Here is a 24236-nt window from a genome sequence, read left to right on the forward strand (position 1 = left end):
TACTGAAGAGACTTCTAGGATTTACCATATCCGGTATGAATCTACCAGTACTCGGCTGAATGGAGAGACTGCCAGGATTTACCATATCCAGTATGACTCTACCTGCTCATTGGGATACTGAAGAGACTTTCAGGATTTACCATATCCGGTATGAATCTACCGGTACTCGGTTGACTGGAGAGACTTTTAGGATTTACCATGTCCGACATGAATCTACCAGCCCTCTTTGGCTTCCAGGATTTTAAATATCCAAAATGATTCTACCAGCCGCAGTTGATAGAAATTCTTCCAAAATCAGAGAGGAAGGAGACGTCTATTCTTATGCCCCGTACACACGAGCGGTTTTCCAGTCAAAAAAAAACGATGGTTTTGCTGACGGAATTCCTCTCAAGCCTGCCCTGCATACACACGGTCACACAAAAGTTCTCTGAACTTTCAAGCATTAAGAACGCGGTGACGTACAACACTATAACGAGGCGAGAAGAAGTTCAATGTTTCCGATCATGCGTCGAATTGTTTCAGAGCATGCGTGTTTTTTTTCCCGTCGGAATTCCATACAGACGAACGGGTTTCCCGCCAGTATTTTTTCCTGACGGGAAAAAAAAGAGATCCTGCTCTTTTTTTTTTTTTTTCCTCTATCATGGAACCCCTTCTATTCTCTATCTACACCTCCTCACTTGGTAAGTTGTTAGCCTTCCATAATTTCCAATATCATCTCTATGCCAAATCTATGGCTCTACTCCCCAGTCCTCACCTCACCCCTTCAGTCTCTTTGTGCATTACTAATTTACTAACCGAAATATCAGTATAGATGTCATGTCACACCACTTACTCTAATTCTTTCTAAGATTTCAGTAGAGCTAGGAGAGAAACAAGCAGAGGGGCACCAGGGGCGTTGCTAGGTGGTAAAAAGACCAGGGGCCAAGGTTGGCACCGGGGGGGTTGAGTGGCGAGTGGCGCTGGGTTTTTTGGCTGGGCGGTGGGGTTGTGTGACCTAGCTGCTAGCTGACATGCATACACTGACCTACCTGACCTACATACACTGACTTACCTGACATACATACACTGACTTACCTGACATACATACACTGACCTACCTGACATACATACACTGACCTACTTGACATACATACACTGACCTACCTGACATACATACACTGACCTACCTGACATACACTGACCTACTTGACATACATACACTGACCTACCTGACATACATACACTGACCTACCTACCTACCTGACATACATACACTGACCAGGAGACAGACTTCATGTGTCCTGCAGCTCAGCTCAGCCCTGGTGTGCGGCGAGGCCATGTTCATCGCAGCAGGCAGCCAGAGGAGGAGAGGAGAGCCGCCTGCCCATGCGGGTTTCACATAGTGATGTGGCGTGGCGGCATTCGTAATTCTGGAGCTTGCGGCGCCTATGATGGACAATACACGTACTGCGGTCCTGGCATTGGACCAGTGGGACATCCCGCTGCAGGCTTCCGAAGGCAGGACCTGCTATGTCACTCGACTGCACTTGGCGGCACTCGGGGCTAGCAATACAACGGTGCATGCCTGAGAACGGGGCTTTTTGGGAAACTATTCGGGGCTCCAGTCCCTCCCCCAGCCCCCCTCTCCCAACGCCACTGGGGGCGCCCCTCTCCTTGAGTCCCTCCGCCAATGCCAGCTTACTTGGTGTAATCCTGGACTCTGAAGTCTCCTCTCAGCATCTTATGCAATCACTGGCCAAATCTTGCTGCCTTCACATCTGTAACGTTTCCAATATTTGCCTTTTCTTACCAATGGCACCACCAAGGTACAAATTTACTCCCTGGTTATCTCTGGCCAAACTCTACATAGGCAATCCAACCTTCAGTCTATCATGAATGCTGCTGTCAGACTGACCTCTTGTTTTCTGGCTTTCCCGTCACCTCTGCCAATGCTCATCTCCAAAACGTCCCCAGAGCCTCTACTATCATCTGGTACTCCCTACGTCAATTTCTTTCCCAAGACCTCCTCCCATGCTCACCTCCAGGACTTCTCCAGAGCCTCCCCTTCCCTCTGGAACTCTGTAAACAAATTTATGTCCCAAGACCACTGTTTTCTAAGTTTCCCATCACCTCTTCCTATCCTATCCTATCCCTATCCTCTTCCTATCCTCACCTCCAAAACATTTCCAGAGCCTCTACCATCCTTTGGTACTCACTACCCCAATTTATGTCCCAAGACCCCCTGGTCTCAAGCTTGTTCGTCACCACCTCCCATGCTCCCTTCCAGGACTTGTACACATCCTCCTCCTTCCTCTGGAACTCCCTACACTATTTTCTGTCCTAAGACCTCCTGTTTTTGAGCTTCCCCATCACCTCTTCCTATGCTCAGCTCCAAAAATTCTCCAGAGCCTCTACCATCCTTTGGTACTCCCTACCCCAATTTCTGTCCCAAGACCTGCTGTCCAGCTTCCTCATCTCCCCCTCCCATGCTCACCTCCAGGACTTCTCCAGAGCCTCTAATTTCCTCTGGAACTCCCTAAAATAATTTATGTTCCCTTTCACCTCTTCCTATCCTCACCGATCCTGCCAGTAGATCTGAAATTTTTCCAGTTCCTGTTATAAGGTAAAAATGCTGTCCATTCTGCAGTGAAACCACAGGACAGTGTTGTCACAGTTTGGGGAATACATCATACGTACATGCGTTGAAGGTTATGTTGGAGGTGACGTATACATGGTAATGGAAATTACAGTATAGTGGTCGGATCACATTAGGAGTTCACAAACATACAAAAACTTGAAATATCTGAGATCTATTTTTCCCCCTAGTACACCAGACTTCCTTTATACGCGGTCTATGGCCAGATATTCCTGGCTTGACAGAACACTGATGTGCGTTTACCTCCACTGCACTAAAGTGAAGGTCAAAAATCTCAGGTTCTGTCAAGATGGGGAAATAGAATATAATTATAGATCGTTACGGGACATTGGTAGAAGATCCTTTCCCTTACTGTGCCGCTGTTACTGAACACATCATCACTATTTAGCTCTGTAGCTTGAAATGGCCAAAAGCTGTTAAAGCTAATAAAGAAAGTCACTTATCTGATAGAGTGCCTTGTAATGTTCCTAAACATCAATGGCCAGTCATCGGCTGTCATGAGGGCGCCTGTCACTCCCCTCCCCCAGGCCAAGTTGCAATATTAGCAATTGCTGTGCCGGCGCTGCGCTTCAGCAGACTGGCTGCAGCACGGGGGAGCTACATTAGTGCGGGAGGTGGCCGCAGGAGGACGATTTTCGCAGATGCAGTGCAGAATTGCAAAAAAGGGGCAAGGTCCTTTTTCTGCATTTTGGTCCGGGCCTTAAAGGGGTTTTCCACCTTTTTTTGAAGTTTATTAAAAGTCAGCAGCTACAAAAAGTGTAGCTGCTGGCTTTTAATAAACAGACACTTACCTGCTCCACGGCTCCAGCGACGCGCCGGCCGGGGCTCCGCTCCTCGCCGGCCGGCGTCTTCATTCTTAGTGTGGGCACCCGGCAGTGACCGCTTTCGGCTTCACGGCCGGGCACCCACTGCGTATGCGCGAGCGGCGCTCCGCCGTCCGATTGGACAGGTGCTCGTCTACAGGGAGGGGCTGTGAAAAGGCGATTAAGCTAATCTCCTTTCCAGCCCCTCGGCGGAAGGAGGAAGTGGGACAGGAAGTCCCCTTCTCCTGAAGCCCCCACTCCCCCCCCAAAAAATTACATGCCAAATGTGGCATGTAAGGGGGCGAGGAGTGGGTTAAGCGGAAGTTCCATTTTTAGGTGGAACTCCGCTTTAAGTGGTTAAAAACCTGGTCACCTTACCCTAGGCTGTTCAATGAAGCCAAAGTGAATTGACTGTTGCCTGTGTGGTTGGTGCCTTCTGCACTGTTTGGAGAAAAATCGGTTAAAATCAACGGCTTCCATGGGGTAGCGCTACATGTGCACTGACTGTGTAGATGTTGGACTGAGTGGACAGTAAGGCGTGCGCACAGGGTGTGCCAGGTGTGCCTAGGCACACCCTAATCACCCTGTGTGGTGCAGATTGCACCGAAATATACTGTGTCAAACGTGCACTAATGCACAGAAAAATACAGCATTAAATGGCACGTAACACACTGAAATATACAACGTTAAACATGCACTAATGCACAGAAATATACTGCGTTAAACATGCAGTACTGCACTGAAATATACGGCATTAAGCGTGCACTAATGCACAGAAATATGCTGCATTAAACATGCAGTAACGCACTGGAATATACTGCGTTAAACATGCAGTAATGCACAGAAACATACTGCATTAAACGTGCAGTAACGCACAGAAATAGACCCCTGATATTTCACCAAAGCTCCCTAATGGGGCTCCTAAAATAAAAAAAAATACTACTGACACTGTCAGTGCTCTGCTGACACCATCCACTGCCCTATTGACACCGTCCACGGCTCTGCTGACACCATCAGCATACTGTATATACACATGCAAATATGTTTGATCTTTGGGGTGCACACCCTAATGCAATAGGCTGCGCACACCTATGCGTGTGTATCTATTCTACATCTCAGTGTTGGCCCCATAGCTGGAAACTACCCTCATTGGGGGTCATTTTGTAAAGTCTACCTAACAAGCATCTGGTCTGCCCATGGGGCCTCACCTGTAAAGAGTACTGCAGTGGAAAATTAGGTATTGTCTATAGCAGGGGTCTCCAACCTTTATAAACAAAGGGCCAGTTTACTGTCCTTCAGAGTTTTTGGGGGCTGGACTGTTGGTATTAAGAATAGAAATAGTCCCAACATCAGTGAGAAAAAATAATCCCCCATAGTTTGTTTTAGTGGGAGTAATTATGTCCCATCTTTTTGTGTCATTGGGATAAATTATGCCTCATCGTTGGTGTCATTGGGATAAATTGTGCCTCATAATTGTTTTTTATCGGAAGGAATTGTGCCCCATCGTTACTGTCATTGGGATAAATCGTGCCATATGGTGTCATATCGAGGAACTGTGCCCCATCGTTGGTGTCATTGGAAGGAATTGCGCCCCAAGGGCTGGATAAAGGCAAACAAAGGGCCACATCTGGCCCCCGGGTCGCAGTTTGGAGACCACTATTCTATATTGGTAACCAATAGGGCTTTTATTTTCTAGTCTGCAGGTTATGAGCAAAAGTTCCTTTAGCAGTTCTTAAAGCTGAACTCTGGACACAAAAACCTAAATTGCTTACAGGTCCCACTCAGACAACCATATTAGAAACCGCTGTGAGGATGCAGGCTGGAAGTGGGTCTGTCCTGACCAATGGCACACTGCAGAGTTGAAGGGATATTTTGGCAGCCGCCCACCATTCCTGGTCATAAAATCAGTAAAAGCAGCCTCAGCTTGCTCCATCCAAACCACGCCCCCCAACACAGTGCGCCCCACCCAGGGGGTTAATCACAAGCCCTCAGGGGTGGGGCGAAACATGTTGGGGGCATGGTCAAGAGAGAGTGCCTATGTTCCCACATACAGTGGGACCATGGAGAACAATCATAGCCAACCTCTAACAAGGAAGTCCGATCTCAGCAGCAAAAAAAAAGAATTGGGGATCTGGAGGAGGCTAAGAACAATAGAAAGGACTTTTCTGAGTTAAAGCGAAGGTCCACACAAAAAGTAAACCTCCGCTTTTTGGAACCCCCCCCCCTCCGGTTTGACATTTGCCACCTTTCGGGGGGGTGTGCAGATACCTGTATAATACTGGTATTTGCACGCACTTCCGGGCATAGACTCCAGCAGGAGTCACGCCCATTCCCGTCCCTCCCCACTGCCTTCTGGGAAAAACACAGGTCCTAGGAGACAGCGGGGACCAGTGAAGATGCGCAGCGCGACTCACTCATGCGCAGTAGGGAACCGGGAAGTGAAGCCGCAATGCTTCACTTCCTGATTCCCTCACCGAGGATGGCAGCGGGGGCAGCTGAGAGCTGAGAGATTGCTCGGCTTCGGCTGCCGACATTGCGGGCACCCTGGGCAGGTAAGTGTCCATTTATTAAAAGTCAGCAGCTGCAGTATTTGTAGCTGCTGGCTTTTAATATTTTTATTTTTTTAGGCGGACCTCCGCTTTAAGAATGCATACTGGAACAGAATTATTCTTTTCAAAGCAGAATTTAGTATCACTTTAATGATAAAGTCACTTTTCGTCCCGCCATCTTTTGGAATTTTATGTAATTGCTTCTCGTTAACAAATATATTTTTTTCCCCAACTAGGTCATGTGATCTCTTCTTAACGACAAGGATGGTTTCCACCATGTGATTTGAACAACCTGCGCATGTGATGAGGCAGAGAAAAAGCACAAACCCTACCGAGATGGCAAAAGTAAGTGGTCACCATTTCTGTCATTTAAAGGGGAATACCACTAAAATAATGAAAAATAGGGATCCTGGCGGAAAGAGTGCAATGTGTTGTACCTTCACTCCTTCTCATACTTCCAATCAATCTGCCATTGTGGCACCGTTTTGTTAGTAAAAAAAAAAAATAATAAAAATAATATATATATATATATATATATATATATATATATATATATATATATATATATATATATATATATATATATATATATATATATATATATTCTGCTATATTCTGCCTAATAATGTTTTTTTGCTTCCAAAAATTTTGACTAATTATGAAGCTCTGAGCAGTTTTCTTCATATTTCAATTAAGGTAGAAGTAGGCTGGCTGTATGCAAGTTGATTGATAGATTGACTTACGCATAACCAGCCTGCCTATACACGGAACGAAATTCAGCCGATCCCTGCTGAACCAACCAAGTTTCGACCCATGTATTTTCAGCTTAACCACTTAAGACCCGGACCTTTAGGCAGCTAAAGGACCCGGCCAGTTTTTGCGATTCGGCACTGCGTCGCTTTCACTGACAATTGCGCGGTCGTGCGTCGTGGCTCCCAAACAAAATTGGTGTCCTTTTTCCCCCAAAAATAGAGCTTTCTTTTGGTGGTATTTGATCACCTCTGCGGTTTTTATTTTTTGCGCTATAAACAAAAATAGAGCGACAATTTTGAAAAAAATTCAATTTTTTACCTTTTGCTATAATAAATATCCCCCAAAAATATATAAAACATTTTATTTTTTTCCTCAGTTTAGGCCGATATGTATTCTTCTACCTATTTTTGGTAAAAAAATCGCAATAAGCGTTTATCGATTGATTTGCGCAAAATTTATAGCGTTTACAAAATCGGGGATAGTTTTTTATTGCATTTTTATAAATTTTTTTTTTTTTTTTACTACTATTGGCGGCGACCAGTGATTTTTTTTCGTGACTGCGACATTATGGCGGACACTTCGGACAATTTTGACACATTTTTGGGACCATTGTCATTTTCACAGCGAAAAATGCATTAAAAATGCATTGTTTATTGTGAAAATGACAGTTGCAGTTTGGAAGTTAACCACAAGGGGGCGATGAAGGGATTAAGTGTGACCTCATTTGTGTTTCTAACTGTAGGGGGGTGTGGCTGTAAGTGTGACATCATCGATTGTGTTTCCCTATAAAAGGGAACACACGATCGATGACGGCGCCACCGTGAAGAATGGGAAAGCCGTGCACTTAAAGAGGACGTACCTGTACATGCTTGTGCCCAGCCGTGCCATTCTGCCGACGTATATGTGCAGGAGGCGGTCCTTAAGCGGTCAAAGTAGAACTATAGACAAAACTTTTAGTAGCCCTGCCTATTTCCGCCCACAGAACCAGTGCATAGCTATAAAGAGTTAAAGTTGTTAGTAAGCAGGGAATTCTGGGTAGAATCTTCACAGGAAGTGAACAGCCACCATCCTTTGAGAAGACACTGCAGGAAGCAAGACATGTCTTTCTCAATGTATCGCCATCACCCCTTAGAGAACTTTAAAAAGTACGTTTTTATTATCTCATCCTGTATTGTAGATCGTTGTTTCTGTAATGTATGCTGTATGTATACAATGTTGTACTGGTTTATTTCTGTTAATTTTGTAGTTTCACCTGGCTTGTTCTAATAAAACTGAGATCAAAGAAATATGGTATCTGAAGTTTATGGGACAAGAAGGTTTAGCTATATGTCCTTGAGACAGAACAATTAGCATTCGAGAAATGTCTCGCTGCCTGCGATTAGCCGTGTGCCGTTTTAGCTTCCTGGTGGGCTCGGGGACGTGGGGTTGCGAACATGCCCGAACCCATCTTTACCTATTGCCTCCTGGGGGATCAGGAATTTTTTTTTCACCCTTCTGGAGTAAATTGGATCATGCTTTGCTGAGTTTTTGCATTTTCTGGATCAACTGTGGGTATAGGATTGTGTATGTGGGATTGTATGTATAACACCCTCCTTGGTAGGTGCTAGAGAGTGTATACAGACATCTCAAGTTTCCCGCGAGGTGCGGGAGACTCCCGCATTTCTGCGGCGGCTCCCACACACCTGCAAGCACCTCCCAATGTCCCGATGCGGCAGGAAACAGCTGTGAAGACCCACTCTGTCCCCGCAGACGTCTCTGCAAACAGCTTCTGCTCCTAGCATCCCCATCAACACTAAACAATCTGTCCTTGTAATTCTGGCTCTGGCTGGTGGCCGTTTGGTGGTGAACCAAATAGCATTGATTTAAATGGGAGAATTTAAAACGCTAGAGCCTAAGAAAAACACCTCCTTACAGCATAGGACAATATATATATATATATATATATATATATATATATATATTGTTTGTTTATTTATTTATGTTTTTTACTTTATTTCAGAATATATATATATATATATATATATATATATATTGTCCTATGCTATTTTTCAACACAAGAAGAACGTTTGTTCTCTAGCGTTTGAGAATTCAAAAGTATGCACCTTTAAATTTTTTAGAATATTTTACAATTTTTCTTTCTTTTTTGGGGGGCTTGGTGAGATGTCAGCCAGGGCCGGACTTACCATTGGGCTTGACTGGGCTCAAGCCCATGGGCCCTGCCCAATAGGGGGCCCTGGGCCCAATGGCGGCAACCCCCTCCCGCAATTCTGCGGCAATCCTCTCCCGCAATTTCACGACAATCCCCCGTCCGCGCCAATCATGGCAACCCCCTCCCGCATTTTCGCTGCAATCTGCCGGTCGCGGCAATTTCGGCCCCCCCTCAACAACTTTGGCGGATGGATCAAATTCTCGATTCTCGGCAGCCCCCAGCTCCCCCCCCCCGATGCTCCAGGGGGCCCCTTCACTGCAGCTGTGTAAGGGGCCCCAAAATTACTGAAGGCGGCCCTGGGAGGAGGTAAGAAGTCCGTCCAGCCGCTGCCCCCCGCTCAACAACTTTGATCAGTCCCCCCCCCCGCTCAACAAGTATGATCGGTCGGCGCATTGCCCCCCCCCCCCCTCAACAACTTCGGTCAACTTTGATCGGTCGGTCGTTGGATCCAGCCCCCCTCAACAACTATGATCGGTCGGTGGTAACAACCCACCCCCGCTTCTCTGCTCCAGGGGGCCCCTTCGATTATTAAGCCCAGGGGCCCCCACCACCCTAAGTCCTGCCCTGATGTCAGCATATACAATTTTTTTACTTCAAAGCAGATTATATATATATATATATATATATATATATATATATATATATATATATATATATATATATATACACACACACACACACACACACACTGTTTGTTTATTTGTTATGTTTTTTACTTTATTTCAGAGTGTGTGTGTGTGTATATATATATATATAATCTGCTTTGAGTAAAAGTAAAAAAAAGTGCATATGCTGACATCTCACCAAAAAGATAGAAAATTGTAAAATATTCTAAAAAATTTAAGAGTGTAACAGAATATAATAAAAAAAACAACTGACACCACTCTCCCCTGCCCTACCAACACCGTCCACTGCCCCAACCCCCCAAAAAAGCATTGTGAAAAAAAAAATTAAGAAACAAATTAAATTGTAAAAAAATCAATTATTTAAAATAAAAAAACAACTGACACCGTCCACTGCCGCATACCACCCACCCCCTTCCCCAGAAGCACTGGGCAAAAATGGTAATTTAAAAAATATTTTGCCGGGGGCTGGGGGGTTATAGTTGCGGGTGCAAAGCGCCACCTCCCTGAAATGAGTTTACCACCTCCCTGAATTTGTTTTTGCAGATTGGGATGTCTGGTGTATACAGTGGAACCTTGGATTACGAGGATAATCCATTCCAGGAGAATGCTCGTAATCCAAAGCACTCGCATATCAAAGCGAGTTTCCCCATAGAAGTCAATAGAAACAAAAATAATTAGTTCCGTATTGACTTCTATGGCATGCAATACCGCATGTGGCCAGAGGTGGGGGGGGGGGCGCCAGAGAGCCTCGGAAAGTCTCGGGGACAGCACGGTTGAACTCGGAAAACCTTGGAAAGGCTCGGGAATTGAGTATTTTCTGAACGGTTCTGGCTCAAGGTGGTACTACACAATGATGCCGCGTACACACAATCGGTCAAACCGATGAGAACGGTCTGATGGACCGTTTTCATCGGACCAAACCGATCGTGTGTGGGCCCCAACGGTTATTTATCCATAGGTTAAAAAAAAGCAATCTTGTTTTAAATTTAACCGATGGATACCTAACCGAAAAAACGATCTTTAGTAGGCACAACCATCGGTTAAATATCCACGCATGCTCAGAATCAAGTCTACGCATGCTTGGAAGCATTGAACTTCATTTTTTTTCAGCACGTCGTGTGTTTTACAGCACCGCATTATGACACAATCGTTTTTTTAACCTATGGTGTGTAGGCGCGACTGACCATCAGTCAGCTTTATCGGTTAACCGATGAAAACGGTCCATCATCGGATGGACCGATCGTGTGTACGCGGCATAAGGCTTGAATCCTGCTTGTTTTGCGAGACAACACTCGCAAACCGAGTCAGGATTTTTTTTAAGAAAGTGCTCATTTGCAACGTTACTCGCAATCCGAGGTTTCACTGTATATAGTTTTTGGCTTTTCGGCTGAACAGAGAAAAAGCAGACAGGCAAATTTAGGTGCTGTCTAATTACAGAGAGCAATGATTGATTAGTGAGGTCTGCTCAGTGTGCTCTGGGTGCGGCTCATGCTGTCTTGATGTTTTGCACTGATCCAATAGCAAGAAGGCATATTGGAGAGTGGGAGGAAACCCAGCAGGTGAGAGCATGGATGCAGATACAGCCCTGGCCAATTAACAGCAGAGGTGCCCCAATGCATGCTGGGTGACTGTATTTATATTGTTAAAGCACATGGGCTTGGAGTTCCTGTCCAGCCCGCCTCTGAGGAGAGAGAGGTTCTGTTGGGGAGGCGGCGGCTGCCTCTCCTCAGTGTGGAAGGACATGCAGCGTCAAATTGCAGAACTGAGGGCCTGAAGCCTGAAAGCTGCAACCTAGAGTTCCTGTGCAAGCTGACTGAGGGAGGAAGTCCATGGTCATTGGTATAGAATGTCACTTGGAAGGTGGGTACCATCTGTCCCTGGACATTTTGTGTGTACAGACCCTGAAGGGATCCTTGAGACTGTTAGCCAGATTCAGGTAGAGATACGCCGGCGTATCAGTAGATACGCCGTCGTAACTCCGAATCTGCGCCGTCGTATATTTAAGCGTGTTCTCAAATTGAGATACGCTTAAATGTTGCTAAGATATGACCACAGGCGCCGTCGTATCTTGGCTTTCCATTTACGCTGGCCGCTAGGGGCGTGTACGCTGATTTACTCCTAGAATACGTAAATCGGCGAGATACGCCTATTCACGAACGTACGCTTGCCCGTCGCAGTATACGAGATATATAAGATACGCCGTTTACGTAAGGCGTTTTCAGGCATAAAGATAATCCACCAAAAAGATGGCGCAGCCAATGTTAAGTATGGACGTCGGAACAGCGTCAATTTTTTTAATTTTTACGTCGTTTGGGTAAGTCGTCCGTGAATGGGGCTGGGCGTAATTTACGTTCACGTCGAAACCAATGAGTCTTTGCGGCGTAATTTGGAGCATGCGCACTGGGATACGTCCACGGACGGCGCATGCCCCGTTCGTTCAAAACGTCATTTACGTGAGGTCATGCTTTATTTACATAAAACACGCCCACCTCTTCACAATTTGAATTAGGCGCGCTTACGCCGGCACACTTACGATACGCCGCCATAACTTAGGACGCAAGTGCTTTGTGAATACAGCATTTGCCTCTCTAACTTGCGGCGGTGTAGGAGATGACATTGTAACGCAGGGATTGCCAAATCCCGGGCGCCAGGTCGCCATGGCGACTAGAAATAGTGTCCTGGCGACTTGGTTTGGAAGGTGGGCAAAAAAAAAAAAAAAAAAAATTTTTTTTTTTTTTTTTGTGAGCTGGTGCCATCTGGTGGTGAGCCGTTGGTATTACAAGTTAAGCATTACAAGTTAAACAGAAATTCTAATGTAATTTTTCACTATTTTCACTGCCATCTTCTTCCCTCTAATTAGAACCCCCAAACATTATATATATTTTTTATTCTAACACCCTAGAGAATAAAATGGCGATCGTTGCAATACTTTCTGTCACGCCGTATTTGCGCAGCGGTCTTACAAGCGCACTTTTTTGGGAAAAAATTACACTTTTTTTAATTAAAAAAATAAGACAACAGTAAAGTTATCCCCAATTGTTTTAATATTATGAAAGATAATGTTAGGCCGAGTAAATTCATACCCAACATGTCACGCTTCAAAATTGCGTTTGAACACCGTTTACATATGCGGGCGCTGCTCACGTATGTGTTCGCTTCTGCGCGCAAGCTCGTCGGGACGGGGGCGTTTTCTGGCTTCTAACTTTTTTAGCTGGCTCCTAGATTCCAAGCAAATTTGTCAACCCCTGTAACGTAAATGACATACGCTACGCCCGCACAACTTTAAGCCGCCGTACGTGAATCTGGCTATGTGTGTGTTGCTGTAGTCTCCTTTTGGGTCCTGTGGCACCAGTGCACAAAGCAAGGTCCATAAAGACATGGATGAGCGAGTTTGGGGTGAAAGAACTTGATTGGCCTGAACAGAGTCCTGACCTCAACCCGATAGAACACCTTTGGGATGAATTAGTGTGGAGACTGAGCCATGCTTTCTCTTCCAACATCAGTGGCTGACCTCACAAATGCTCTTCTGGAAGAATGGTCAAACATTCCCATAGACACACTCCTAAACCTTGTGCACAGCCTTCTCAGAAGAGGTGAAGCTGTTATTGCTGTAAAGGGCGGGGCTCAATATTAAACCCTACGGACTAAGACTGGGATGCCATTAAAGTGCATGTGCGTGTAAAGGCAGGTGTCCCAATACTTTTGGCAATATAGGCCCGGATTCTCATACGAGTTACGCCGGCGTATCTCTAGATACGCCGTCGTAACTCTGAGTCCGAGCCGTCGTATCTATGCGCCTGATTCTTAGAATCAGTTACGCATAGATTTGTATTAGATCCGGCCGGCGTAAGTTTCTTACGCTGTCGGATCTTAACTGCATATTTACGCTGGCCGCTAGGGGCGCGTACGCTAATTTACGCCTAGAAATATGTAAATCAGCTAGATACGTGAATTCACGAACGTACGCCCAGCCGACGCAGTACAGATCCGCCGTTTACGTTAGGCTCTTCCCGGCGTAAAGTTACCCCTTCTATATGAGGCGTACCAATGTTAAGTATGGACGTCGTTCCCGCGTCAAATTTTTAAAATTTTGCGTAAGTCGTTCGCGAATAGGGCTGGGCGTCATTTACGTTCACGTCGAAAGCATTGGCTTCTTGCGGGTTAATTTGGAGTATGCGCACTGGGATACTTTCACGGACGGCGCATGCGCCGTTCCTAAAAAGCGTCCTTTACGTGGGGTCACATAACATTTACATAACACACGCCCACATCTACCATATTTGAATTAGGCAGGCTTACGCCGGCCTATTTACGTTACGCCGCCGCAACTTTCGTTTGAGAATACGGCACTTGCCTGTAAAAGTTGCGGAGGCGTAACGTAAATAGGATACGTTACGCCCGCACAAAGATACGCTATTCTACGTGAATCCGGGCCCTAGTGTATCTGGGACTGACAGCTTCATTATTACTCCCAAAGACAGGACAAGGATCAGAAATCATTGCAGTGTGAACATGCTTCTGTCTAGTTCACACATTGGGGTAGATTCAAGAAGCACTTGCGCCCGCGCAACCATAGGTTGCGCGGCGCAAGTGCTTACTTGCTCCGGTGTAACGAGTGCTCCTGATTCAGGAACCTCGTTACACCGACTGCAGCCTAAGATATGACAGACATAAGCCTCCTTATGCCTTCATATCTCAGGCTGCATTCTTGCGTTGGCCGCTAGGGGGCGCGGCCATTGTGATCGGCGTATAGTATGCAAATTGCATACTACCACCGATTCACAAAAGTTGCGCTGGCCCTGGGCACGCAAGGTACGGAGTTTCCGTACGGCAACTTTAGCGCAAGGTTGCTCCTGCTAATAGCAGGGGCAGCCAATGCTAAAGTATAGCTGTGCTTCCCGCTCGTGAAATTTAAATTTCACGTCGTTTACGTAAGTGATTCGTGAATGGCGCTGGACGCCATTCACGTTCACTTAGAAGCAAATGACGTCCTTGCGACGTCATTTGCCGCAATGCACGTCGGGAAAGTTTCCCGACGGAGCATGCGCTGTTCGCTCGGCGCGGGAGCGCGCCTAATTTAAATGATTCCCGCCCCCGGCGGGATCATTTACATTAGGCGCCCTTACGCAGGGCTAATTAGCATAGCGCCCGCGCAATTTACGGAGCTACTGCTCCGTGAATCGCGGGCAAATCTAAATATTTGCGTGGGGCGCAGAGAAAAATCTTTGCTCTTTGCCCACGCAAATATTGCACGGATCTACCTGAATCTGGGCCATTATTGCTGATCAAAAGCATGTTTAAATTTGGTTTATTGCCACCTCTGACCACTAGAGGGGGAGATTTCCTTTGGTTGCTGTGAAGTGAAGGCGTGATTCCATCCAAAATCTTTATATTTTTAGGTGGCTCTGCCATTTCTATACTTTGGAACCAATAGAGATTTCCACCCTTCGGGATACTAATGGTATAATACTAATGCAGTACATTGGCCGCCACCAGCTGACATGTAGATATCAACATTGTGTTGCCAGCGGCGCCTGTATCACTAATTGCACACTGAATAGCCACCTGCATCCTAGCAACAGGGTCCCGACAATAGGCATCAGGAGACATCTACACCTTAGCATCCAAGGATGCGAGGCTGCAATGGCTGCCTGCATCCTAGCAACCAAGGTCACTAGTCAGAGGAGCCACCTCCATCATAGCAACAGGGTCCCCCCTACGTTCTAGCAACCTAGGACAACAGGCATCAGGAGACATCTACACCTTAGCATTCAAGGATGCCAGGCTGCAATGGCTGCCTGCATCCTAGCAACCAAGTGTACTAGGCAGCAGGAGCTTCCTTCCTCCTAGCAACCATGGTCACTAGGCGAAGGAGCCACCTGCATCCTAGCAACAGGGGCTTCCTACATTCTAGCAACCTAGGACAATAGGCAACAAGAGACATCCACACCATAGCATCCAAGGATACCAGGCTGCTTGCATTCTAGCAACCAAGTGTGCTAGGCAGCAGGAGCTGTCTTCCTCCTAGCAACCAAGGAGCCACCTCCATCATAGCAATAGAGGTCTCCTACATTCTAACAACCTAGGACAATAGGCAACAGGAGACATCTACACCTTAGCATCCAAGGATGACAGGCTGCTTGCATCCTAGCAACCAAGTGTGCTAGGCAGAGGAGCCACCTCCATCATAGCAATAGAGGTCTCCTACATTCTAACAACCTAGGACAATAGGCAACAGGAGACATCTACACCTTAGCATCCAAGGATGACAGGCTGCTTGCATCCTGGCAACCAAGTGTGCTAGGCAGCAGGAGCTGCCTTTCTCCTAGCAACCAAAGTCACTATGGCAGCGGAGCCACCTGCAACCTAAGTGGCTAGGCAACAGGAGTTATCTGTATCCCAGCAACCAAGGATCATAGGTGACAATGGCTGCCTGATTACTAGCAACCAATAGGGATGAGCTTCGTGTTCGAGTCGAACTCGCGTTTGACTCGAACATCGTATGTTCGACAGTTCGTCTAAATACGAACGTTACGGGCCGTTCGTACCAAATTCGAGTGGCGCGTCATGGCCCATAATTCACTGCGGCATCGCAGTGCATTGCTGGCTGATGATTGGCCAAGCATGCACTATGACCCGCAAGCTTGGCCAATCACAGCGTGCAAAAAACAGAGAGCCATAATTGGCCAAAGCCAGGGTGGCTTTGGCCAATTATGGCTCAGGGGGTTTAGTACACGCCCCACATTATAAAAGGCCGCCTGCAGGTTGACCTTGTGTAGTGTGTTGCGGCGGTGGTTAAAGACGGACAGAGAGAGAGAGAGAGACCGTGTCATTTTTACTAGGTAGATAGAGCAGTCAGGCTAGTCAGTTAAAGTTACAGTGTGTAGAGGATATATATGCATCCCAGGTGTTGTACATATATTTATACACTGTATAGTTTAGCTAGATCAGCTCTTCCTAATTTACTGGCAGGCAGGTGATTGTGCTAGCTGCAGTATTCTCACGTGGTGTACTGCCTGTGTCCTCTGCAGTGTGCACCATATAGCTACGTAGTGTGTGTACTGCCTTTGTCCTCTGTAGTTTGCACCTAAAGCTACTTGGTGTGTACTGCCCGTGTCCTCTGCAGTTTGCACCTAAAGCTACTTGGTGTGTACTGCACGTGTCCTCTGTAGTTTGCACCTAAAGCTACTTGGTGTGTACTGCACGTGTCCTCTGCGCTCCAACTAGACTATCTGTGAGGGATTGCAGTGTTGTGGCACCAGTACCAGTGCCTAAGGCCCAATTTTTCTGCCCCTGTTTAACAGGGGCGTGTAATTACATTTTTTTATGCAATTCTTTGCAGCGGGCTCATTCCTGCGCTCCAACTAGAGTATCTGTGAGGGGTTGCTGTGTTGTGGCACCAGCACCAGTGCCTGAGGCCCAATTTTTCTGCCCCTGTTCAACAGGGGCATGTAATTACAATTCTTGATCTAATATTTCACAGCAGGGCCCAATTGTAATTACATGCCCCTGTTGAACAGGGGCAGAAAAAACGGGCCTTTGTTGGCAGACGCAATCCTTGCCGACGGAAATCTCCGAACCTCGGCCGACATCCAGGCTCATTCCTTAACATCCCTGTGGATTGGAGGATGTTAAAAAAAGAGCCAGGAGGCCGAGCAAAACGAGGACGTGAGGCCGACTGGCCACTTATCTCAAATTCCACGTCGCCCTGGAGGTTCGGTGATTTCCGTCGGCAAGGATTGCGCCTGCGCAGTCCTTACAGGAACCATCTCGATAGCCGGAACCATATCGTCAGATCACCGGCCCTGCTCCATGTTACAAAAGTTGAGAAAGGCCTGTTTATGTGATGTTTAAAGGCAGTTCGGACTAAATCCAGCTATAGGTATTATGCTCCATCTTCTGTATAATCTTTTTCTGCAGAAAAACAAACATTCACGTGATTGGCTCTCCTCCAATAATTTTTATTTTTATTCTTGTGTTTGCAGATGACGCACAGTTGCACTCTTCTCGTTTTGCTCTGGCTGTCTCGTGTGTATGGAACACCAAACAACAGCACAACAGGTAAGAGACGAGTGTGGGGTATGACAGACGCTATAGGCGAGAGTGGCGAGAGAACAACATATGATGTGTGTCTGGTGAGGGATGATGTGGTCAGGAGGTGCCCACACAGGTCTCACGCACTTTACAAAGACAGTCTGCAAACCATTTTATCCAAGACATCGTTCTGTTAAAGGGAAGATTAGCTCATGTTGTTCTGAATGTGCCGTCATTCCAGGGACATACAGACTGATGGACCATTAAAGAGGATTGAAGGAGAGAAATGGATCAGGAGAAGATTAAAAAAAAAAAAAAAGGAAAAATGGGAAGGAAGGTTTTGTTAAATGTGAGTAGAGAAGCAAGAAAGATGGCAGAGAGAGAGTTGGGGAGATTCCATGAGAGAGTGAGGCGAGTCAAGGAAAGCGAGGTGGGGAATCATGGAAAGACCGTTGAAGAAAGTCAAGGAGAGAGAGGTGGGGAGAGTCAGGGAGAGACAGTTGGAGGAAAGTCGATGAGAGACGAGTGGGGAAAGTCGAGGGGAGAGAGAGGGGTGCGGAGAGTCAAAGAGAGAGAGAGAGGTGGGGGGAGTCAAGGAGAGAGAGAAAGAGAGGGGTGGGGAGAGTCAAGGTGAGAAAGGTGGGGAAAGTCAAGGAGAGAGAGGTGGGGAGAGCCAAGGTGAGAAATGTGGGGAGAGTCAAGCAGAGAGAGAGGTGGGGAGAGTCAAGCAGAGAGAGAGGTGGGGAGAGTCAAGCAGAGAGAGAGGTGGGGAGAGTCAAGCAGAGAGAGAGGTGGGGAGAGTCAAGCAGAGAGAGAGGTGGGGAGAGTCAAGCAGAGAGAGAGGTGGGGAGAGTCAAGCAGAGAGAGAGGTGGGGAGAGTTAAGGAGAGAGAGAGTGGGGAGAGTTAAGGAGAGAGAGAGTGGGGAGAGTCAAGGTGAGAAAGGTGGGGAAAGTCAAGGAGAGAGAGGTGGGGAGAGCCAAGGTGAGAAATGTGGGGAGAGTCAAGCAGAGAGAGAGGTGGGGAGAGTCAAGCAGAGAGAGAGGTGGGGAGAGTCAAGCAGAGAGAGAGGTGGGGAGAGTCAAGCAGAGAGAGAGGTGGGGAGAGTCAAGCAGAGAGAGAGGTGGGGAGAGTTAAGGAGAGAGAGAGTGGGGAGAGTTAAGGAGAGAGAGAGTGGGGAGAGTCAAGGTGATAGAGTAGGGAGAGTCAAGGTGAGAAAGCGGGGAGAGTCAAGGAGAGAGTTGGAGAAAGTCAATGTGAGAGAGAGGTGGGGAGAGTCAATGTGAGAAAGGTGGGGAGAGTCAAGGAGAGAGAAAGGTGGGGAGAGCCAAGGTGAGAAATGTGGGGAGAGTCAAGCAGAGAGAGAGGTGGGGAGAGTCAAGCAGAGAGAGAGGTGGGGAGAGTCAAGCAGAGAGAGAGGTGGGGAGAGTCAAGCAGAGAGAGAGGTGGGGAGAGTCAAGCAGAGAGAGAGGTGGGGAGAGTCAAGCAGAGAGAGAGGTGGGGAGAGTTAAGGAGAGAGAGAGTGGGGAGAGTTAAGGAGAGAGAGAGTGGGGAGAGTCAAGGTGATAGAGTAGGGAGAGTCAAGGTGAGAAAGCGGGGAGAGTCAAGGAGAGAGTTGGAGAAAGTCAATGTGAGAGAGAGGTGGGGAGAGTCAATGTGAGAAAGGTGGGGAGAGTCAAGGAGAGAGAAAGGTGGGGAGAGTCAAGGTGAGAGAGTGGTGAGAAAGGTGGTGAAAGAGTAGGGATAGTCAAGGTGTGAAAGTGGGGAGAGTACAGGAGAGACAGTTGGGGAAAGTCAAGGAGAGAGAGGTGGGGAGAGTCAATGTGAAAAAGGTGGGGAGAATCAAGGTGGGAAAAGTGGGGAAAGTCAAGGAGAGAGAGAGAGAGAGAGAGAGAGAGAGGTGGGGAAAGTCAAGGAGAGAGAGAGAGAGAGGTGGGGAAAGTCAAGGAGAGTCAAGGTGAGAAAGGTGGGGAGAGTCAAGGTGAGAAAGGTGGGGAGAGTCAAGGTGAGAAAGGTGGGGAGAGTCAAGGTGAGAAAGGTGGGGAGAGTCAAGGTGAGAAAGGTGGGGAGAGTCAAGGTGAGAAAGGTGGGGAGAGTCAAGGTGAGAAAGGTGGGGAGAGTCAAGGTGAGAAAGGTGGGGGAGAGTCAAGGTGAGAAAGGTGGGGAGAATCAAGGTGAGAGAGAGGTGGGGGGAGGTAAGGAGAGAGAGAGTGGGGAGAGTCAAGGTGAGAGAGTAGGGAGAGTCAAGGTGAGAGAGTAGGGAGAGTCAAGGTGAGAGAGTAGGGAGAGTCAAGGTGAGAGAGTAGGGAGAGTCAAGGTGAGAGAGTAGGGAGAGTCAAGGTGAGAGAGTAGGGAGAGTCAAGGTGAGAGAGTAGGGAGAGTCAAGGTGAGAGAGTAGGGAGAGTCAAGGTGAGAGAGTAGGGAGAGTCAAGGTGAGAGAGTAGGGAGAGTCAAGGTGAGAGAGTAGGGAGAATCAAGGTGTGAAAGCGGGGATAGTCAAGGATAGACAATTGGAGAAAGTCAATGTGAGAGAGAGGTGGGGAGAGTCAATGTGAGAAAGGTGGGGGAGAGTCAAGGTGAGAAAGGTGGGGAGAATCAAGGTGAGAGAGAGGTGGGGGGAGGTAAGGAGAGAGAGAGAGTGGGGAGAGTCAAGGTGAGAGAGTAGGGAGAGTCAAGGTGAGAGAGTAGGGAGAGTCAAGGTGAGAGAGTAGGGAGAGTCAAGGTGAGAGAGTAGGGAGAGTCAAGGTGAGAGAGTAGGGAGAGTCAAGGTGAGAGAGTAGGGAGAATCAAGGTGTGAAAGCGGGGATAGTCAAGGATAGACAATTGGAGAAAGTCAATGTGAGAGAGAGGTGGGGAGAGTCAATGTGAGAAAGGTGGGGAGAGTCAAGGAGAGAGAAAGGTGGGGAGAGCCAAGGTGAGAAAGGTGGTGAGGGAGTAGGGAGAGTCAAGGTGTGAAAGTGGGGAGAGTACAGGAGAGACAGTTGGGGAAAGTCAACGAGAGAGAGAGAGGTGGGGAGAGTCAATGTGAAAAAGGTGGGGAGAATCAAGGTGGGAAAGGTGGGGAAAGTCAAGGAGAGAGAGAGAGGTGGGGAAAGTCAAGGAGAGAAAGGTGGGGAGAGTCAAGGTGGAAAAAAGGTGGGGAAAGTCAAGGTGGGAAATGTGGGGAGAGTCAAGGTGAGAAAGGTGGGGAGAGTCAAGGAGAGACAGTTGGGGAAAGTCAAGGAGGGAGAGAGAGTGGGGAAAGTCAAGGAGGGTGAGATGGGGAGAGTCAATGAGAGACAGTTCCAGGAATTAATTGGTCACACCTTGTATTCTGAGAGCTGACACTTGCTGCTGAGGCAAGTGCAACAAAAATCGTTTGAGAAATCGACTTTTGTTGAGCATGTGGCATAACGAATTTTGGCAAATTCAGCAAGAATCAGTCAAAAGTCGATTAATGTGTAAAAAGCTTTTGGTAGAGACAGAGTATGGAAAGAGAGTTGGGGGAAGAGATGGTCAGAAATACAGTCTAGGGCAGGGGTGCCCAACCAGTGGCCGGGAGCAACATGTGGCCCGCGGAGCCCTCTGATGTGGCCCGCGACCTCCTGCTCTGGGATGGAATAGAATACTGTTATTAAAGGTCAGTTTATTACTAAAATCACAGTGTATATATGTGCATATATGTTCTGCAGTGGTTACTGGGGTGCTTTCAAACGAATCTGCAGATGCAGAGCACCTTTGGGTTACCTGCACTAAGCCATAGACTTATTTTATTACCTGCAAGTTTGGTGAGCTTTCTGAAAGTGTACCAACCCTGTAGAATATAATAGAAGTCTATTGCAAAGTGCAGAAAAGCCAAAGATAATCTGTGTTGTACCCACGGTGCGGGTAAACCGCAGCGCATCAGTGTGAAAGAAGCCATGGGCCCCTTTCACGCGGTCAGTCCGATCCAATTGGACACTCTAAGGAGTGGCAGATGTAAACCGACTTCTGTCCTACCTCCAATCCGATCGGGCTGTGTCCATGTCCGCATATGCAGAGCGGACATGGACCTGCCATCCACCCGCTCCGCTGATTGTGGCCCGCAACCAGTTACCAAGTCGCTTAAGTGGCCCTCACGCTTCAAAAGGTTGGGCACCCCTGGTCTAGGGAGAGGAAAGTCTTAGGCCGCGTACACACGATCGGTCAAAACCGATGAGAATGGACCGAGGTTCAGTTTCATCGGTCCAAACCGACCGTGTGTATGCCCCATCGGTCTGTTTTCCTTCGGACCAAAATTTTAAAACTTGCTTTAAAATCGAACCGATGGACGGCTGACCGATCGGTCCAAACCAATGGTTAGTACACAAAAGCATCGGTTCAAAACCCGCGCATGCTCAGAATCAAGTCGACGCATGCTTGGAAGCATTGAACTTCGTTTTTTTCAGCACGTCGCGTGTTTTACGTCACCGCGTTCTGACACGATCGGTTTTTGAACTGATGGTGTGTACGCACATCAGACCATCAGGCCACTTCAGCAGTGAACCGATGAAAACGGTCCGTTTGACCATTCTCATCGGATGGATCGACCGTGTGTACGCGGCCTCAGAGCAAAGGAGATTGAGAGAGCTTAGGAGGAAGAGACACAGTGTGAAAAGGGAGTTGGGCGGAAGACAGAAAAAGAGCCCAGAGAGAGAGCTTTGGAAGAGTGCTAGAGAGAGTATGAAGAGAGAGTTGGTGGAGGACAGAAGGAATACAGTCTAGGTAGAGAGAGCCCAGAGAGAGAGAGCGCTTGGGAAGAGGACGAGAGTATGGAAAGAGAGTTGGTAGAGGACAGGGGCAGAGATACAGCCCAGGCAGAGGAAAAAGCTTAGAGAGAGGGGGATGAAGATTGCTTAGGAAGAGGATGAGACAGTCTGTAGAAAACAGAGTTTTAAACGACAGAGGCAGAGATATTGCTCAGGTAGAGGAAAGGCTCAGAGAAAGATGGAGAGAACTTGGGTATGAGACAGCCTGGAAAGAGTTGGTGGAAGATTGGGGCAAAGATACAGCAAAGGCAGAGGAAAGGCAGAGAGGAGATGAAGATTGCCTAGGATGTGAAAAGAGAGACCGAGTACAGAAAGGAAGTTGAGGCAAGATAGTCAGAGATACAGCCTAAGTAGACGGAAAGCTCAGAAATGAGGAGACCTCTTAGGAAGAGGGAAAGCTCAGAAATGAGGAGACCTCTTAGGAAGAGACAGCGTATGGAAAAAAGAGTTACATCCTGGGAAGAGGGAAAAGTTCAGAGAGAAGGATGCAAAGCTTGGGAAGAGACAGAGTATGGAAAGAGAGTTGGTGAATAAAAAGGGGCAGAGATACAGCCTAGGCAGAGGAATAGCTCAGAGAGAAGTAGAGGGAGCTTGTTAAGAAGGAAGAGAGTCAGAGTATAAAAGGAGGGTTTGTGGAAGGCAGGGGCAGAGATACAGCCTAGGTAGAGGGAAAAGCTAAAAAAGAAGGTGGAGATCACTTAGAAAAAGACAGAGTAAAGAAAAAGAGTTGAGTGAAGCAAGGGGCAGAGATACAGCCTAGGGAGAGGACAAGCTCAAAGAGAAAGAAGGGTGTGGGGAAATCTTGGGAGGAGGAAGAGACAGAGAATGGACAGAGAGTTGGTGGATATTGGGGACAGAGATACAACCTAGACTGAGGAATAGTTGGGGAAATAGATCAAAGAGGACATGGAGATCCCTTGGGAAGAAGCAGAGAGTGGGGAGAAGAGAAAAACAGAGATACAGCCTAGATAGAGGTTTAGTATAGAGAGATTTGGAAAAATAAGAGACAGTGTTGTTGGAGAACAAGGGCAGAGATACAGCTTAAACAGAAACAGATGGAGATTACTTGGGAAGAGGAAGAGAGGGTGGGGTAAAAGAGGGCAGAGACATAATCTGGGGAGAGAAATCATTTAGAATAATTGATATGGAGAGTGCTTAGGAAGAGAAATAAGCAAAGAATGGAAGGAAGAGCGGGCAGAGATACAGCACAGGGAGATGAATAGATAAGGGGAAGACCTAGAGAACCTGGAAAGAGGGAGAAAAGAGCAAAAAGAAAGAGAGAACTTGGGGGGGTAGCAGGAAACTGGTGGGGGGGGGGGGGCGGGGGAGAAGACATGTCTACATAGGAAGCAGGATCTAAGGGAGAGGGAAGAGAGGAAACCCTTGAGGAGATATTATTTGGAGAAGTAGGAGAGGCAGAGATAGTGGGGGGAAGAGGAGAGAGGGCAAGAAGGTTTGTAACAGGAGGGAGGGCTTATGGGGGGAAAGAAGAGGCAAAGACGAGGAGAAAGAATGAGACGGGAGGTAAAAGAGGACTAGAGGGGGAAGCAGAGAGGCAACGGGACGTACCGTGTTTCCCCAAAAATAAGCCCGGGTCTTATATTAATTATGCCAACAAAAGACACAGTAGGGTTTATTTTCGGGGTAGGTCTTACCATGTAATGTGCTGTCTTCTCTCCCCCTCTCCCTCCCTGCCTGTCAGGAATCCCCAGTGTGAACTGAGATAAAATGCTTGTAAAATCCTACAATCCACTCTATTACAGTATTATATAATGTACAATGTGCGTGTTCCTGTAATATAATTGTGCCAAATACCTTTGTTATAGCGCCATTCTGCGATTCAGTGACCCACCGGAGCTCTCT

At 47.3% G+C, this 24236-nt stretch overlaps 1 protein-coding gene across 1 annotated transcript in view; it reads left to right on the plus strand.

Moving 5' to 3' along the window:
- The window catches only part of GABBR1 (gamma-aminobutyric acid type B receptor subunit 1), a 283737-nt gene that overhangs the window by 24633 nt on the left and 234868 nt on the right, over positions 1 to 24236 (plus strand). Inside the window, exons 2-3 of the mRNA XM_040324995.1 lie at positions 6224 to 6332; positions 17561 to 17636. Coding sequence (XP_040180929.1) covers positions 6291 to 6332; positions 17561 to 17636 — 118 coding nt within the window. The 5' untranslated portion in view covers positions 6224 to 6290. The remainder of the gene's footprint in view (positions 1 to 6223; positions 6333 to 17560; positions 17637 to 24236) is intronic.

This window comes from Rana temporaria, chromosome 9 (genome assembly GCF_905171775.1).
Source record: "Rana temporaria chromosome 9, aRanTem1.1, whole genome shotgun sequence".
Lineage (NCBI taxonomy): Eukaryota > Metazoa > Chordata > Amphibia > Anura > Ranidae > Rana > Rana temporaria.